General features: G+C 36.5%; 1 protein-coding gene across 1 annotated transcript in view; it reads right to left on the bottom strand.

Annotated features, from left to right (window-relative positions):
* Nucleotides 1-20,233, bottom strand: part of NECTIN3 (nectin cell adhesion molecule 3) — a 125,313-nt gene extending 105,080 nt beyond the window's left edge. The window contains exon 1 of the mRNA XM_049628153.1: nucleotides 19,982-20,233. Coding sequence (XP_049484110.1) covers nucleotides 19,982-20,141 — 160 coding nt within the window. The 5' untranslated portion in view covers nucleotides 20,142-20,233. The remainder of the gene's footprint in view (nucleotides 1-19,981) is intronic.
* Between the last annotated feature and the right edge of the window lie 3 nt (nucleotides 20,234-20,236).

Below are 20,236 nucleotides of genomic sequence, written 5' to 3'. Positions count from 1 at the left end.
CTCACTGTGCCTAAACTGTTTTGTACAAACAGTTGATGAACACCTACTTTCCTTCTAAGAATCTGAAATTTGGGTATATGCTAGGCAAGGAGTGCCAACATGATCAGTCTCCAATAAAAATTCTGTTCATGGAATCTTTAATGAGATTCCATGGTTGGAAACACTTCACCCATGTCATCACAAGTCATTCCTGTTTGACTCCAGTGGGAGAGAGCTCTGGAAGCTTATGCCCAGTTTTCCCCAGACTCTACCTCATGATCTTTGCTTATTGTGGGAGCTTTTACCTTAATAAATCATAGCCTTGAGTACAAATATAGGCTGGGTCCTAAGAGTCTTCTTAGAGAATTACTGAATCTAAGGGTGGTCTTGGAAACTATAATACATCTTTTTTTTTTTAATTTAAGTATAATTGACATATAATATTAGTTTCAGTTGTACAACATAGTCATTTGACAATTATATACTACAAAATGTTCATCACAGTGTTGTTACCAGCTGTAATCGTATAAAGTTATCATAACTATATTAACTATATTCCCTCTGTTATAAAGACATCTTTTAAGAAAGAAAGCATCAAAGAGCTCTTCCAAGCATTGAGGCAAAAAGCAATAAAAGAAGAAGGACCCTGAATACGAGGAAGTAGTAGGAATACCTTAACCATTTTTCCACTTATATTTTGCTTTTCATGGATGCACACAAGTTATGATGATTTTTAAAAATCCATGAATATAATATTGGTAAGTATGAAATAAAAGTCCAACAAATATAAAATAAGTCAATACACATAAAGTAAAAATTCTAGGTGATAGGAAAGTACTGTCATAGTTTTTTTCTCTTCCTTAATGGCATATAAAATCATAGTGTATCTCTTAATCAATGACCTCTTATATTTGATGAAATATGGTAACTGTCAAAATTTGATATCCTAGGGGCATCTGGGTGGCTCAGTTGATTGAGCGTCCAACTTTAGCTCAGGTCATGATCTCAAGGTTCATGAGTTCAAGCCCTGCATAGGGCTCACTGCTATCAGACCAGAGCCTGCTTCAGATCCTCTTGTCCCTCATTCTCTGCCCCAGGCCTGCTTGCTAACGCTCTCTCAAAAATGAATAACCATTAAAAAAAATTTGGTATCCTAAAGCAGTAAATCAGCATTTGCAGAGTATCGCACCTAAGTCAAAAGCTAGTGCAAGCTGTAACATTCAAAAATCAGACTAGTAAAAATTTAAAAAGAATTACACGTAATGTTTCTACATTCCATATACTTTCTAAATATTTAAATTAAAATGTTTTATTTATGTGAATCTATAGTTCTCAAAGTTTCTAGAAAAGCATTAATATAGACATGTTTCATTTCATTTGGCTTAAGAGATACAAAAAACATATAATACTTAGCTTCTAATCTTATGTACCTTTAAAGTACCTTTACAGTATGGAGATGCATGTGTGATCAACTTATTGACAGTCAACTCCAAATGTACCACCATTTTCCTCTCTGAAAAATGGAATTCCTTTAAGTACTTCTCCTTTCATATAAATATGGCATTAAGCTTTCTCAGAAGATGGCACTATAAGAATTCTGCAGGAGGAAGAGACTCTCTTGCCATGTCCAATGCAGACTAGGAGTCAGCAGCATGGGTATGAGAATACTGGGTAGAGCCAGTCCCAGCCATGTGTCCAGAACTCAGTCCCCCTACAACCTTGAAGCGTCAGCCAGGCAATAACTCTCCCTCTGTTCTCATAACACAGAAACCAGAGACTCCATGCTGCCCAAAGGTTCTCAAAAGTCTACTTCCCCACCAGCACCAGAACTCCCACTACACACTCACACCACCACCTGCACTCCCAGAAAATAGCTTATTCCTTGTAATAACTCCAAACCAGCTCCAGCCTTCTCTACTATCAGGTGGCCTGAACCATATACCTTCTCAAAGTGAACCTCTTCCAACTCTGTCCTTCTTTGGGTATACTCCCTCACAGAACCAGTGGTTCACACTCCTGGGGTGGCTGGCCCACAGAGATCTGTGGTAAGGGGTAAGACAGAGTCAGTATCTACCTTTCACATTCACAGCCAAAGACTGGCTTCTCAGAAGGGCCTACACATCTTTCTGTACAATCGTGTGCACAGATTAGAAGCTAGTAAGTGTTCATTCTAATGTGCTGCAGCCCTGAGTACAGATCAGGACAGAATTTTTCACCACAGGGGAACTGCCCCACAAGTTTTTGGTGGAATGGTTTGGGCACAAGAAAAGAGCTGCTTTTCCTAAAACTAATAGAGACCATGTAGGAAATGGCAGAATTCAAAATTCTAAGGAAACATTTTGACCTTGGATTTGAACAATAAGTCTGCCTTTGTTTCTAAGAGTGGGGACAAAAGAATAAAATACAAAATCTGGGTCACCAGGACTTTAAGCTTCCAGAAATGCTGCCAAACACCTGCCCAAACTCCCCACAGCACATAGCTCCTTTCCTAATTCCTGGTTCTCACCTAATTCCAGGTGTGATGCTCACCTTCCCGGGACTGTGTTATTCTTTTGCCCTTCTGGTTCCTACTTTTGATGCTATTACTTACTTCTCTTTTCTTCTTCCAAGACATAAAATTCAGGTCACTCCCAGACAAACCTAGCCCCCATCACCCACAACTGACCCATCAACCAAACTACACAACATCTACAGATCTGGAGTGGCCTGTGCTGCTAGTAAGAATATTTAACAGTATAGCCACGTTGCAAAACAAACCGGCAATTCCTCAAAAGGTTACAGTTACACTGGTTCCACTCCAAGCTAAATACTCAAGTGAAATAAAAATATATGTCCACACAAAAAGTCATACATAAATGTATAAAGCAACATTACTCATAAGAGCCAAAGAGTGGTAATAATGCAAATGTTCATCAACTGATGGAAGAAATAAAATGTGATATAGCCACACAATAGATACGATTTGGCAATAAAAAAGAATGAAGTTCCAATATATACAAAATATGGATGAACCTTATAATCATTATGCTAAATGAAATATATCAGACATAGAACACACATTGTATAACATTTATATGAAATGTACAGAATAGGTAAATCAATAAAAACATAAATTATATTAATGATTGCCTAGTACTGGGAGAGGTGAGGGAAAATGGGAGAATGATTGCTTTTAGGGGAGCAGAGAGTGATGAAAATGTTCTAATATTGACTGTGGTTATGGTTGCACAACTCTGAATATACTATAAACCGTGAATTATTGCACTTTCAGGGGCACCTAGATGGCTCAGTTGGTTAAGAGGCCAACTTTGGTTCGGGTCATGATCCTGCAGTTCATGAGTTCGAGCCCAACGTTGGGTTCGGTGCTGACAGCTTGGAACCTTGGAGTCTGCTTTGGATTCTGTGTTTCTCTCTCTCTCTGTCCCTCCCCCTGCTCATGCTCCGCCTCTCTCTCTCTCAAAAATAAATATTTTAAAAAAAATTTTTAATTATGTGCTTTAAGTCAGTAAAGCATATGATATGTGAATTACATCAGTAAAGCTGTTATATATTTACATAAAGAAATTTCAGGCAAAATAAATTAGCAGATTCACACTAAAGAAAACACAGGGATGTTTTTCAGGCAGAAGTTAAGAGAATTCCAGATGGAAACTACAAGATGCAGAAAGAAAGAACTATAGAAAGAGTAAGCATATTGGAAAAACTAAATAAACGATTGCTGTATGGGATACACATACACAGACACTAGCACTAACAGCAAAATAAGGATAGAGTTAAAGAGTTTGATGGTCCCTGTATTGTCTAAAAAGGAGTAATATTCATAGTAATTTATACTGCACTTTAATAAAGTCAAGGATGTATTTTGTAATATCTAAAGTAGCCACTGAAATTTAGCAAGGGGGGAAAAGGAATGAAAAATAACTAGTACAAAGGAAAGCAATGAATATATGAATAAAACAAAAAACATATGCACAAGTAGAAAACCAAGATGTAACATAGATTTACGCCCAAATATATAAGGGACTAATTAATCAGAGATAAATAGATATGTCAAATAAAAGACAAAGCTTAGCAGACTGGATTTAAAAATTACATGCTGCTTACAAGGGGCACACTTAAATTTAAGAGTACAAAAAGGATGAAAGTAAAAGTTGGGGAAAAGATACAATGCAAACACTAACCAAAATAAACGTAATGTGGCCATACTAAAAATCAGAAAAAGTAGACTTTAAAGAAAGTAGTATTGCTAGAGATAGAGGACTATTTAATAATGATAAAAGAGTCAAGTGCCAGAGATAGAAAAATTCCAATTTAACTGTACCTCATAACTCAGCCTCAAACCATATAGCACAAAACTTCACAGAATTTAAAAAAAAAAAAGACAAATCCACATCATGGAATATGATTTTAATACACCTCACAGTAATTAACTGAAAAAGCAGGGAAAAAAATTAGAAAGGATAAAGACTTATTACTTGTACAATGCAACCAACTTGACCTACTTGATATATACAAGGTAAGAAAACAATTACCCAACAAAAGCAATATACATTCTGTGTAAGTATACATGGAATTATCAACATTGACCTAATGCTACTTCCAAAGACTGAAATCAGACACAAGTTCTTTAACACAATGTAATTATGCTAAAAATCAAAAACTAAGGTAACTAAAATATCTTCATGTATCTAGTTAAGTAATAATTTTCAAAATAATCCAAGACTCAAAAAAAATCACATGGAAATTTTTTAATGTTTTAAACATTTATTTGCATACAATGCAGATAAAGTCATAATTAAAGGGAAAAATAGGCTTATATAAGATATATTCATCAAAACTAAACTGTGATTATTCCAGAAACACAAAGATGGTTTAACATTTTTTAAATGTAATTCACCATATTAAAAAAAGGAAAAAAAATCCTCTAATCATCTCAAAATTAAGATATAGTATTTGATAAAAGTAAACACCATTTATGACAAAAATTCTTAGCAAACTAGGAATAGAAACTTTCCTAATCTGATAAAGATTCTATTAAAAAAAAAAACTACAAGAATCATACTTAATTTTGAAATGTTGAACACTGTTTTACCTCTGAGATTAGGAACCAGACAATGATGCCTGCAATCACCACTTTAATTTAACATCATAGTGGAGCTATGATGCTCCAGAACATATAAGCAAAGGAAAAGAAAAAAAAAAAAGTATAAGGAATGAAAAAAAACAGGCTTTCACTTTTTACAGATGGCATGACTCTGTAGATGGAAGATCCAAAAGTTTGACTAAGTATTAGAAATAAATGAAGTTAGCACAGTCTCTGGATGTAAGATCACGATACCTAAACTAAAGCATTAGATTTTATATGCCTGCAATTAGTAATATTTTAAAATATCATTTATAGTAATATCAAAAAACAAGTAACTTGAATCTTTGAGTAGATTAAATGTAATAAAAAATTTATAGTGATGCAAGACCTCGACACAGAAAAAAAACAGAAAGTTTTATGGGAAATGTAGAGAAAACTTAGGTAAATAGCGAGATAAACCAGACTCACAGGTTGAAAGATTCAGTATAAAGACGTCTATTTAGCCCTACATTAATTCATACAGATTTAATGTACTCACAATAAAAAATCCCTATAGGTTTTTTGTGGCAATTGATAAGCTGCTACTAAAATTTATACAGAAAAGAAATGGACCAAGACTAGCCACATTAAACTTGAATAAATAGGTGGACTTACTCTACTCAACATCAAAATGATCTCACGGCTTGTGGGTTCAAGCCTTGCATTAGGGTCTGTGCTGACAGCTCAGAGCCTGGAGCCTGCTTCGGATTCTGTGTCCCTCCCTCCCTCTCTCTGCACCTCCCCCCGCTCCTACTCTATCTCGTTCTTTCTCTCAAAAATAAATAAATGTTAAATTCAGATAAATAAACAAATAATAAAGCTATAATGAGATATTATAACTTTTTTAATTTTTTTTTTAACGTTTATTTATTTTTGAGACAGAGAGAGACAGAGCATGAACAGGGGAGGGTCAGAGAGAGGGAGACACAGAATCTGAAACAGGCTCCAGGCTCTGAGCTGTCAGCACAGAGCCCGACGCGGGGCTCGAACTCACGGACCGCGAGATCATGACCTGAGCCCAAGTCAGCCGCTTAACCCACTGAGCCACCCAGGCGTCCCAAGATATTATGACATTTGTGCCAAGATAGCAAAGTGGACAAATGGAATGAAGAAGAGAGCCCCAAAATAAACGCTGGCATGGACAGCTGCTTGATTTATTATAAAGGCAGCACTGCACAATAGTTTCTTTCCAAAAACCGTGATGGTCAACTGGATAGTAAATGAAGAAAAAATATGGATCCTACCTAATAATCACAAAAAACAAATTCTAGATGAATCACAGTAAAGGCAAAATGATAAAACTCCTAGGGAAAATGTTTTCATGATAATGCACTAGAGAAAGATATTGTAAATAAGGCAAAGAATTAATTATAAAGACAAAGATTGGTTTTGACTACCTGGATAATTATTAAAGAACTTCTGTTCATCTATAGACACCATCAATAGAGTGAAAAGACCAAAGTAGGAGAAGATATTTGTAATACACATTAGGGTTCATACGTAGCATACATTAACAAATCCAACAGATCTGCAAAAAGACAAAAGACAATACAACTGAATAAAATGGGATAAAAACCAACGGGCATTTCACAAGACGATATTCAAAATGGTGCAAATCCTTAGATCCCAACCATCAAGGAAATACAAACTACAATCACAATGTTATACCACTGCATACTGCTCAGAATGGTTAAGAAAAAGTACTGACATTACAAAGGGCTGGTGAAGACGTGGAGCAAATGAGTCTTACAAGCTACTGATTGGAAGTATGAATTGTTACTGTTTAGTAAACTTATTCAACAAAAACATGCATAAAATGAACCAGCAATTCTACCACCAAAAGAGAAATAAAATGATGTTCATGGTAGTACCATTCATAAAAGCCTCAAACTGAAAACATCCCAAATTTCTGTCCAACATTAAAACTGATAAATTATGGATGGTGACAGGACAGAATACTGCACAGTAGTGTTAAAAAAAAAATGTTACACGCAACAACATGAATTTCACAACATCAGCAAAAAAATATTATATAAAGTTAAAAAAACAAAACAAATTTATGGAGTTAAAAGTCAGAATTGTGGTTATTGCTCAGGGAGACAGATGTGTGACTGGAAAGAGTGTGAGGGAGCTTCTAGAGTGCCAGTAAATTTATTTCTTGACCAGGGTGATGGTTTCACAGAGTTACTAATCACAGTTCACCCAACTGCACACTTACCATTAATACTTTTCTGTAAAAGTATGTCAATAAAAAGTTTTAATATTTCATCAATCAGTATCTCCAGCCTTGTTCAAACAAGCTCATACCTCACATCGTCTAATGCTGTGTTCACCTTTCACTCAAATCAAAGACAAATTACCATATGATTTCACTTATATGTGAAATCTAAAAAACAGAACAAACGAACTAACAGAAATAGAATCATGAATACAGAAAACAAAGTGGTGGTTGCCAAACATTAGGGGGTTGGAGGGAAGGGCAAAATTGGTGAAAGGGTTAAGAGGTATAAACTTCCAGTTATAAAATAAGTCATGAGGATGATAAGTATAGCACAGGGAACAAAAAAGCCAGTAATATTATAATAACATTGCATGGTGACAGATGGTAACTATACTTATGGCGGTAAGCACAGCCTAATGTATAGAACTGTCGAATCACTATGTTGTACACCTGAAACTAACAGAACACTGTCAACTATATGTCAATTTTTTTTATAAAGCTTTCCTTCAACTTTCTGTAATGGACACCCATGGAAAGTATAGTCCCTTGTGCTATGGTAATAACAATATCCAATCTCTAAGAGCAGCAATGCCAGTCTAAGAGGCAAAGCTGTATATAACCTCCAGTGTCTCAAGAAGCAAAAAGCAATGACCTTGATAGACTGTCCCTTGACATTATCTTGGCTGTGGTTCTGGGTATGGTTCTAGATGTCTAGCCTCCCTTGGGTCTTGATTTCCATACGTGAACCACCTGGTATCTAACTGCCTCCCAAAGAACCCTTCCTAATGCCATCACATTGGGAGTTAGGGCTTCAATATCTCAATTTGGGGATGACAAACATTCAGCCCATAACAACTGATACATTATTCTTCCCCCATCAAATTACTCTTTCTCTTTCCTAAGAGTGGGCCATACCTTACTACTTCTTCACTGTCCCCTCATTTGTTAACTTTTTGGAATTTGACCTCTCCTAACCACTTTTACTAAATTACTGGGTCATCCATGCAGTCCTCTTAACTACTAAATATATTGGTCTATTTATCAAGTAAGTTTTTTTTCCAGATGATTTCCCCTCTCCCTCCTTCTTATCCAATTAAAATACCTCAACCTTGAAAATTTTTCCCAGTCCCCTGCCCACTTCTCTTTCCTTTCTTCCTTCTCTTCTCTCTCCTTCTCTCCTCCCCCTCTGCCTTCTATCTAAAAATTCATCTATTCCCAATATCTCAATCCTGGTAATTCCCAACTCCACATATTATCTCCACCATCTCATAATAAATTTCCAACTACAGCTCTAAAATATTTCCCTAAGGCACTTGTACCCCAATGTTTATAGCAGCACTCTCAACAACAGCCAAATTGTGGAAAAAGCCTAAATGTCCATCAACTGATGAATGGATAAAGAAACTGTGGTTTATATACACAATGGAGTACTACGTGGCAATGAGAAAGAATGAAATATGGCCCTTTGTAGCAACATGGATGGAACTGGAGAGTGTTATGCTAAGTGAAATAAGCCATACAGAGAAAGACAGATACCATATGTTTTCACTCTTATGTGGATCCTGAGAAACTGAACAGAAACCCATGGGGGAGGGGAAAGAAAAAAAAAATGAGGTTAGAGTGGGAGAGAGCCAAAGCATAAGAGACTCTTAAAAACTGAGAACTGAGGGTTGATGGGGGGGTGGGAGGGAGGGAAGGGTAGGTGATGGGCATTGAAGAGGGCATCTTTTGGGATGAGCACTGGGTGTTGTATGGAAACCAACTTGACAATAAATTTCATATATTAAAAAAATTAAAAAATAAAAAAAATAAAATATGTCCCAAAGACACCGCAATTTAAATGCCTCCAAAATGTTACTGGACTAAAACTAATCAATACCTTTACCATACTTTTCTAGCCATTCAAAAGAGAAGCATTAAGTTCAGATCCAACTCTTCCTTTCTCACCCACTATGATATCCAAACACTAGGTAATCTACTCAGATCCATCTCTCCATTCAAGCCTTCTACCAAAATGCTATTTGTCTTCACAACCTTCTCTTCCATGAACGATTATAATGGCTATTCCTTTTTGTCTCTCATATCTCCAATATATCTTATACACTGCGATCAGAGCAATACAACATCCTCAAATCAGACAGATTCAGTAGTTACTTGCCTTCAAAAGCTCCTCACTGCCTACCACACACATTCTCCTCAGCATCAGTAAAGTATTTAAAAATCCATGACTTCCCTACAAAAAGCTCATGCTTGAACCACACGGGAACATTCCTTCCACAGAATTCTCAGTCCAGTGATCTTTTCAGCCTGGAATGCCCTCTTTCTCTTTGAATTTCCCTCACAAATGGAAATCTAAATTCTTCCCTCAAGGTTCAGCTACAAAATTAGGCCTTCTATTAAGTCTTCTTCCATTGCCAGTAAAACTGCTCCTTCTTCTATAATCCCACAATACTTTTATATTTCTAATATAAGACAATTCACTTTCCCTTGCATCATTGTTAGTTGTATTTATAAAGCACTATATTGTGCAGTTTAAGGAGTTCATTTAATTTTCACAGCAACTCTGTAAATGAAGTACTTAGCCAATTTTTTAGGGATGAAACAGGCAGAAAGGCTAAGTAACTGGACTTAACATACACACACACACACACACACACACACACACACACACTACTAATTCCAAATCTCCTAACAATTAAAATTTACATTTATTAAGTGCAAAGACTCCAAGGCCCCTTGCATAGCCCTTTCTGTGTAACAGATCCTTTGTGTTTTAATATAACCCTATTTTACTTGTCTGAATTTAATCCATTCTTGAAGACACAACTCAAAAGTTTTGTCTCCTCTACTTAGCTTTCCTTGACTCTTCCAGGTCTTACTGATCTTTCTTTTAGGCTGTACCATACTACTTGCAACGTTTTTACAAACACCTTTTTTGTATATATTTTAACATACAGTTAGTCTTACCAATAGGTCTATAAACTTGGGACCAACCACCATGTCTTATTTCACTGTGATATCTTCTAACCACCTAGCTCTCAGTTGGTGTTGTTTTACCTATTTTCTGATTGACGCTCAACAGTTCCCAATTTATCCCCTGCTCCAATTCTAAGTCCTTTAGTTTTTGCATTATAGGTATGGGTCAACTGTTGTGACTAACTAAAAAATATATTTTAACAGTAAATATTACTCAACTGACTCACAGGTCAAGTAAGTATTTTAATCATCTGATGGAAGAAAAATCAAGAGCGATTATTTTAGATGACTGTAGAGGGCAGCAAAGCAATAGTAGTATCCTCAAAGATCTGCATTTTTCTTAGGCCATTTCAGAGTTGTTTTTATATTTTAGCAGATGTTGTTAGGATTCAAACTTTTACAAGGCAAGAGACTTTTTTTGCATGCTCTATACAAATTTCACCAACTACTTATATATTTAAACATTTTCACAATCAATATAACAAAACTGTGCCAATGTCCAGATCCTTTTATACACATACGGAAAAATAAGTTTGATAAGCAATGCATGGCTTCAAAATAGCCACCAAAAATTGCTAACTCTTACGAATCTAAAACTTGAAATGGTTTTCACAATCTTAAATATGGAAAAGAATGTCAATAGTTAACCAGTCTTATTTCTTCCTAAGAATAGGTGTCTTCATTAGTGTTATTAATTCTGGCCTTGATATGCCTTCTTTTATTATTCAAAATCAGTCCGGTAACCACAGAAGCTATACCAGCTTTAAAAGAAAAAAATAAATAAATCTTTGACATTGTACTAGTGCACAACAAACAGAAGTAACAATTTGAAAGAGAATAGGAATTCCTTACCATTATACTTCAATATTAAAGTTCATTCTGGTTTTCAGATGAACTAGCCAAAGCTGTATAAAATAATCATAGATTTATAATCATATACTTACAATGCTTATAGGAATGGAGAAGCTACTATAAAAGTTGACAGTCAATACAAGCGGATTATTTGAACATGTTACTCAAGGTTTTTGTTCGTGGTAATTTTTTATCTCTTAACTTTAACAAGCAGAGAAATCTGAGGTTCAGAACAGCTGCTAGAGCCATTAACATATGCAGACTCATGGTTTAGTGAAAAATGCTATGAGGTTCTAGCCCTATGTCCGTAATGAGAAGGATAAAACTGTAGTTAAGTACCTTCTCCCACTTGAATCTCTTCAATAAAAAATAAATAAAATAGAGAAGCTTTTAAAAATTTTGCACTTAAAATAAAGTAACCAGGGTATCCCTAAGCACATTTAAAAACTAGACAGTTTAATGGTGTGACTTAGCCAATATTTAAATTGAACTTCTAGCCATGAATGATTATCTCTAATCTGAATCAAATTAGAAGGGAATTTGGAGTTCATAATGACAGGACACTTATGAAATGAATCTTAATCTAGCCCACAGTAGCTAAGACTAAATTAGAAATCATATTAATAAGTTTCAAAACAGCCTAAGATAATCTAGTAATAATGACAATCATGTCTATCATGGATAACACATAGAAATAGTTACTATATGAATATGATTGTGAACCACAGTTCACCAATACTACTATTTCATTAACATTTTTGGTTTTCCTCTAAAGTGAAGACATTAGAAGGGTCAAGCACAGGGTCATGTGGGTGGCTCAGTTGGTTGAGTGTCAGACTTCAGCTCAGGTCATGATCTCACGGCTCATGAGCTCAAGTCCCAAGTCAGGCTCTGTGCTGACAGTTCAAAGCCTGGAGCCTGATTCAGATTCTGCGACTCCCTCTCTCTCTCTCTGCCCCTCCTCTGCTTGCACTCTGTCTCTCTCAAAAATAAATAAACATTAAAAAAAAAAAAAAAGGCATCAAGCACACTGTTAATTGTATACAATGTTCTCAACACTGAGTTGGAGTCCTAGCTGTATGCACCTATATTTATAATTGCCTCTTGGTTTTTTCAGGTCCTTCCCAGTAACAACACTGACATATTTCCATTACAAAACAGATTAGGTATCTTAATCTTACACTTTATTTTGAAAATTCAAATTCAGGGTGAGATGTGATATACATAAAGTGAGGCATGTCACACATAAGCTGTTTAAACTACAAATGCCCTGAGATAAATAATGCACAGCTGATTTTACAATACCAAAGGGAAAAAAACTGTATTCCTCCTACAAGATCAATTTTGCAAACATCTCAGATTCAAAATGGGTAAGACAATGGGGAATAAAGACACAAACCTAAAGATAGCAAAAAAGAATTTTTAGAAAAAAAGAAAAGCCAATGAAGAACTATCTCATCAAGCAACATCTTTAAAACCTACCAACCTCTTCTAGTTTATTAGACAATATGTATGTATTCACTCCCCCCCCATCTAGGAAAGTAGGAATAGGACTGTCAAAATAGGAATAATATCAAATATACAAATCCCTCTAGGGATATACTTCTGAGTGTGTTCTGTACAACACAGCTTCTGCAATGTAACAGGTATTACACAAAAAAGATTTTTTTTTAATTAGTTTGTAAAACAGTATATTTTACGGAATAATTTTTTAAGCTATTAGTATATTAATGCATATAGTGACTTTACATAAGTGGGTTATATAGCTAGTTTTTTTTTCCATTCCCAAGTCTATTTAACCACAGTACTTTATCCCAGAAACATATCTTCTGAGACTTGAATTCAACAGAAACACTTTGGCAAACGTTGCTCTAAACCTAAAAACATGAAGGGGAAAAAAAAAGTGAATAGAATGTGTGTGCTTTTTCCTCTAATGACCACATGTCACATTATTAAACACAAAAGAGGGTAGGCGTCCAGGGACTAAGGAATGAAAGATATCTAGGATCAGATAAGAAATAAAATCAAGTTCACAAAAGTTTCATAGTTATTTATTATAGCTATTATTCTATTTTATTTCATTATTTTACTTCAATATGGAAGATGAAATCCTAAACCAAGTATTCTCTTCATGCCATTTATGTTATAGCAAATTTGGTCAATTCCTTAAACAGTTATTAATGGGCAAAAAAGCAAATGTTAATAAAATCTATATAGTTTGAAAAATAATCTTTGTTTATTACAATACTTGTTATGATACATACAATGAAGCATGAGGCAAGATCTCTACTGCAAAGAGCACACATTACAAAACAACTTATAATTAAATACTACATAACAAATGTAAGAGTAACTAGAAAGAAGAAAAGCTCACTTTAGTCAAGAAGTGGTGAGGGAAGGCTTCACAGAGAAAACTGATCTTAAACCAGCTATTTCAGAATTTCACTAGGTAGGCAGGAAGAGTAATATTATTTTAGGCCTTATGAGTAAGGACCAGAGTAGGTAATAGGCATTACCTACTTCAGAGACACATATAGTTTAGGCCTGCACTGTCCAATATGGTAGCCTCCAGCCACACGTGACTACTGAGCACATCAAATACAGCTAGTTTAAATAACAATCTGTAAGTTAAAATACACACCAAATTTCAAAGACTTAACTAGGAAGGAAAATGTAAAATATCTCAATTTTTTAGTATCAAATGCACAGTGAAATGATATTTTGGTTATACTGTGTTAAATAAAATACATGATTAAGGTTAATTTCACCTGTTCCTTTTACTATTTCTAATGTGGCATAAGGATAACTTAAAATTCTGTGTATGGCTCATATTATATTTCCACTGGACAGTGCTAGTTTAAATTTGACTTTGCTGTTAAACTCCTGAAATAAAGAAATTTGAGTGCCTACTATATGCCAAGCACTTCTGATACATTAGTGAACAGAAGAGTGGAATATTTCTTTCAGAAGAAGAACCACATCTGGTCAAATCATAAATTTAAATGTTGTAATAAAGAGCACTCATCAAGGGAAGAAAGAATCATCTAAAGATGTCTCTCAAACTACAAATGTCCCAATCCCCAGGCTCCACTCCCCACCCCTCTTGCAAAAATTGTCAATCCAGTAAATCCACAGTGGAGCCTGTTTGAATGTTACTTGAAAAAGATTCCCTAGTAACTAAGATTTGAACCCAACTGCACACCCTACTTCTGCAGACCCTGGCTAGCTGAGAACAGTGATTTATAGCACCGCCTTTCCTTTTAACTTTATTTCTTCTGAATAACCCTAAGCTGAGAGCTTAAAAAGCCTCCACTCAGTGCAAAGCTAACCTATTTAAAATAAGAACAAGTTTGATTTCTCTAAGCCATTAAAGTTCAAGGAAATCAAAGTTTTTTAAAAAATACTTTCCTATCTATAGATCCACAGGTATAATTTACTATCTTACACTTACAAAATAATCATCTGAAGTGCTGAAAGACATACTGCCAATTCTTAGCCACTTAATCCAGTTATGAGATGGCATATTTTTACACATGCCTCAAATTCCAGTTTATGAATATCTACACAATGCAACAGGTAGTTCTTTCCTACTCATCTTAATTAGCAGAATGAATGTTGGGCAGTAAATAGGACTACAAGAAAAACAATCACTCTGAATACTATACGAAAGAGAATATGTAAAATTGAGATTAAGTATGCAATACAAGATCGTTTCTAAAACAGTGTAGTACTATTATAAAATAGTACTAAAAATAGTATAGCATGAGTATAAAATAGACTACAGTACCTGCAATATGGCTGTTTCCAAAGTCATAAGGGGAAGCTCTCACTAAAGTTTTAAATGAATTATCTATAGTATAATAATTGAGTCATTTAGGAAAAAAATTAAAGCTCACCCTTGATAAAGAGGATAAATTTTATTTAAATAAATTATTAAATGTCAGAACCTAGTATAAAAATAGAAATCTTGGGGTGCCTGGGTGGCTCAGTCCATTAGGCATCTGACTCTCGATTTCAGTTCAGGTCATTATCTCATGGTTCCTGGGCTTCCTTGGGATTCTCTCTCTGTCCCTCCCCCATAAGTGCTCGCTCTTTCACTCTCTCAAAATAAATAAACTTAAAAAAAAAATAGAAATCTTAAGTTTTATGAAATTCAGGAAAGGATACATAGTCAAGACTTTAAAAAATTTTAGATAAAAATACAAAAGATAATCAAAAGTATGACATTTATGGTACTTACATTTTTGGACCTGAATGCTTGGAACATAAAATCATCTTTAATAATCATTCTATTACTAACTTAAGGATTGATTTTATCCTAAATTTATATATTAATAGCCATTATTAATTAAATGCCACATCTTTCACAAACTAGTTAGTCCTTACTATGAACTGTCATAAGGACTTTAATGGATCATAGAATATGCTATAACAATATGTTATTTACTCTAATTTTAAAGGGGCAAATCACAAAATGTCAAAATACTCTATTTTTTAACAAAGGTATCCTAGCCAGCTTCTCTTCAGTAATTTTCAAATAATAGGCAAGAAGTCATAAGTTTAACTTCTTGACTATACAAATGCAAAATGCCCATTAGAGTTCCTGAATCACTAAATTAAATATATTTAAGCATAATGAAATAAACAAGACAGTAAATACACACATGCACACACAAATATAAAGTTGCCCAGCTTTTTCCAGTTCCTATTTCTGATGCTATGGCTAAATACAAGAAAGGAAGATCTGGGGTTTTTTGCTTACTTTTAAATTTGGTTCACTTTCCAATTATATCTGCTAAGAATGCGGAAAGATTTATATGGGCAGTACATATTATAGGCTCCAATCTGATACTATCAGTAACTTGATAAGGTAGAAGCTTACTTGTGACACTTTTCTCCAACTCTACATTTTCAATACATTCCAAGTGACCTTAGGGAACTGCCAAATCTTAAAATGCATTCCACATCATTAAGGGAAGATTCAACTTGGTTCCATACAATTACAAAAGTTAATTTCACTGTATCCTCATATTCTAAGAATTGGTCTTCTGAATATTTATCTGAAACAAATTTAACAAATATTTAAAGAGCACTGACTGCGCTACACATTAAAAAAAAAAAAAGCTGTAAAGTGCAAATAGATTAAGTTAATTACCTTGAAAACTCAATTATTCAAGACATTAGGGTAGAACTGAAGAATGGCAAATACCAGGCAAGTTAGTTTATAATGTGCAATGCTACTAACACTTGAATGTTTACCATATTCCATGCACTGTTTTATTATTTTATTCTTTGACTTAATTCTCTCAACAACTCTACACACAAGGTGATGATGTCTTTTTTTTTTTTAAGATGAGGTTAAATAGCTTGCCAACAATTCACAAAGCTGTTAAGTGGCAGCCTGTTTTTCAGAATCAAACTGCCCATTTAGTATTTAAACAATAAAGATCAGAAAGAGACAGGAACAAACTTCTACCACCTACCACAATGTCTAATCTCACTAAGATCTGCCTCACTGATTTTAAAAAGTAATTTTACTTCTCACAATTCACATTTATCTTTACCTAACGCGTTTGGAATCCCTCTTCTGGGCAACCCCACAGTACCTCATGCAGATCTCTATCATAAACACTTGACTGTCCTATAATCAACAATTGTCTTCATGTCTATCACAATGCTGTAAGCTCCTTGAAGCCAGAACTCTGCCTTATTCATGCTTTATGTCCCCAAGTGCCTATCAAGTGCCAGGAATACAGAAAGTACTGAAAGTGCTGTTCAAGATTCAATTTAATAATACATCTTCTTTATCGTCGTTTATCATTAAATAAAACCTTGATGAAAATGTAAAGTCATGGAATCCTAGATTCAAATAGGAATGGACAAAGACCAAACAGGCTTTATTATCTCCTTCATTGATACCATACCCCTGCTAACAGTCTCTACCTTTCAAGAAGAATGTTGGAAGGAATGTGAGATAAATCTGATCACATATGAACTGAATACTGCTATCATAAAGAAATATAGCTGAAACTAATTTAACACTGTGTGTTAACTACACTTCAATTAAAAAAAAAAAGAAATATGGAATTCTAGAAAAATGGGATTTAAATAAATGGGACTTATCAAGTCACTTGATGTTGTAAATCTAGCCCCCTTGACCTTTATACCTAAGAATTTCTCAGGCTTAAAAAACAAAACAAACAAAAAAAAACCAGAGTTTGTAAACCTGTAAAATTCTCACTTTAAAAGTTCAGTTCTTCAAATAAGACAGATAGTATACACCCTCAAAACAGCAAATAATATGTAATTTTTTACACCTTTCAGAATATCAAATCTACCAGTTGCAAGGGTTTTGTTTTAGCACATGAACAGGATATAAAAATTATCTTGTACTAATAGATGACATTGCAGATGTTGAGCATAGTTAAGGTCATGCTACATGTGAGCAGCATATCCAAAAAAGCAGCAAAAAGAAAAAAAACTGTACGTGTCAAACAAGTAAAATATTCTGATTAAGAAATCATCAGATAATCACCTTTTTAAAGCCTAAAAATCTTTTCAATTCTAAAACTGACTACTCAAACATTAGTACACGCAAAACCTTGTAAGTAGTGCTACGAATGTCAAATCAACAAACAGGTTACATGAAGACAATTCTACTTCCATACTTACTAAGCACCCATAAGTCAGGACAACTGTGCCCTACTCAAAGACTGAATTCTAAAATAGAGAGAGGTTGATGGAAAAAAAAACAAAAAACAAAAAACTTGTCATAAGGGTTCACAAATTAGGGTGTTATTAACACTACAAGCCAGAAAAGGAAGCTCTTTAAAAGAACAGTGCACAGAAACACAAAGCTAGTGCCTGTCTCTACAACTACCAGCAAAATTGACTCTAAAAACTTGAATTTACACCTGCTCTAAATCACAGTCCATTTGCCTATACTGCTTGAATTTTTAGGACCTTAAATAAAAATATCAACCCCTCCATTAGCACATCACCAAAAAGGATTTAAAGAAAAAACACACCTTTCTTCTGCATGAAAACCGTGTGTTCCTTCAAAAGTAATCAGCCCTTGTACAAGCCCTTGTACAAGCACTATGAAATTATTCAAATTCAGTATCTTTGATTATACACACATGTCACCTAGTTTCAGTCTTCTATAAGGCTTTGCTTAGCAAGATAAGCCTTTATTAGAGGTACAAATAATAGTCACTTAGTCCTTAACACAATCTAAATCAGGATAGTAAACCCCCTCCAACTTTTCTCCCACTCAACTGTAATCCACCATCTTCCCTAATGGCAAAGAACAGTATACAAATTCAACGTAGAATCTTGCATCAATTTACAGAGGTAGCAGCATTAAGAATTGTGTTGTGGAACCAAACAGCTGGGGAGTGGAGATACAGAAACAATGCGGATTAGATAACAAGCCACTTATCAGGCTATACCCTGTAAATCAGAAACTTTCATTACCGTGCTTGAAACGTGGTAGTGAATTGGTAGAGGAGATTCTTAGCCTATAAGGGGCACTCAATCTCTTGAAACTCTGCCTCCCCTCATAACCAACTACCCTGACACACCTCCCGGAACAGGATTCTCTTTCTTCTAAATCACACCATCCCAGAAATCCGCACACATCTCTCCTTTTAATAAACACTAATGAAACTTCTGGTTTCATTTACAATCCCACTAAACACAGATCCAACAGCAGCCTTATGTACCAATAAAAATGTCTTAGCTACACTAATCTTTGCGCAAGCGTTAAGTTTTGCTTCACCTTCCTCACCAAGTTGAGTGTTCGAATGAATAACTTCCTGCAGTATTTCGGTATTACCAAAAGCCAAAGCTAATCCCCCCAAACTGGTGTGGCCTCACGTTCCCAAATCACCGCCTTCCATTAATGATCACTTAGTCCATCTCTCTTGCATGAGGCACCAGATTTTTTTTTTTTTTTTTTTTTACAGGATCCTTATAACAAGTGGATTTCTAGTCTCGGATACCTAGGAACAGAATTTACAGAGACTCGCCCCCAAATGTGATAAAAAACTGTAACATAAAATGAGAGGACGAGGCGTGGGGTCTGTTTTAATCCGAACAGCCAGAGCACAATCGATGCAATCAGGTATTTAACACACAAATCGAAGTCCTGAGGACAAACAGCGTTCGCTATAATAAACATGGACAGTGTGAGAGACGTCCCATAAACTGGAAGGCAGCGACGGGCTCAATGCAAAGCGATCCAGAGGCTGCCGGGGCAGAACCGGGCCGGAGGACGGAAGAGAACTGTAAGGAATGCTGCAGGGTGGGCTAACATGGTGCCTTCTCCAGAGCGGGAGGCCAGGAGGGGTTGGGAGCCTACGGCTTCATCCCGTCGGGCTCTGGTCCCTGGAGGTATCTGGACTCACAGCTCAAGTTTCACCAGGGAAAAAAGGAGGCGGCAAACGTGCAGCCCGGCACCTTCGCCCCAGCCCAGAAGTCCGCGCTCTCGACTTCCTCCGCGAATGAGCGAGGAGTTAACGGTTCCCGGAGCAAACACGAAGGAGCTCCCCGCGCACCCAGCACTCGGCATCGGGCAGCGGCGAGCGGGGGAGGGGAGCGGCCGGCGGGCCGCCCGGCGCAGCACTCGCCGGCCCCGGCCCTTCCCGGGCCTCGCCCCGGGCGCGGCGAAAAGTTTCCAGCCAAAGTCCGCGGCACCCTCTCGCGCAGTCAACCGCCGAGCACACCCGCCTTACCGCCCCAGAGGGCGGCCCGCGCCGACCGGCGGTGGAGCCGGGACCCTCGGTCGCGCCTCCCTCAGCCCGCGCCGGCCGCCGAGGTTCACCTACCACAGAGCCGGGAGAAGAGCAGCAGCGGGAAGAGCAGCAGCAGTAGCGGCGGCGGCGTCGGGGGTGGCAGCAAGAGCCCGGCCCCGGGGGGAGAAGCGGAGGAAAGTTGTGCTTTGCCGCCTCCGGGACACAGCGGGGCCGGCCCCGGGGTCCGCGCCATCCCCCACCCTCCCCCCGGCCCTCTCACTCGCCCGCCCCCCCTGCTCCCCCGGCCCCGGCGCCTTAGGCTCTGGGCGGCGGCAGCAGCGGCCGCGG

The sequence above is a fragment of the Panthera uncia genome, chromosome C2, assembly GCF_023721935.1.
Source record: "Panthera uncia isolate 11264 chromosome C2, Puncia_PCG_1.0, whole genome shotgun sequence".
NCBI classification, from domain to species: Eukaryota; Metazoa; Chordata; class Mammalia; order Carnivora; family Felidae; genus Panthera; species Panthera uncia.
The sequence above is the reverse complement of the archived record's forward strand: the minus strand, read 5'-3'. Positions and strand labels throughout refer to the sequence as shown.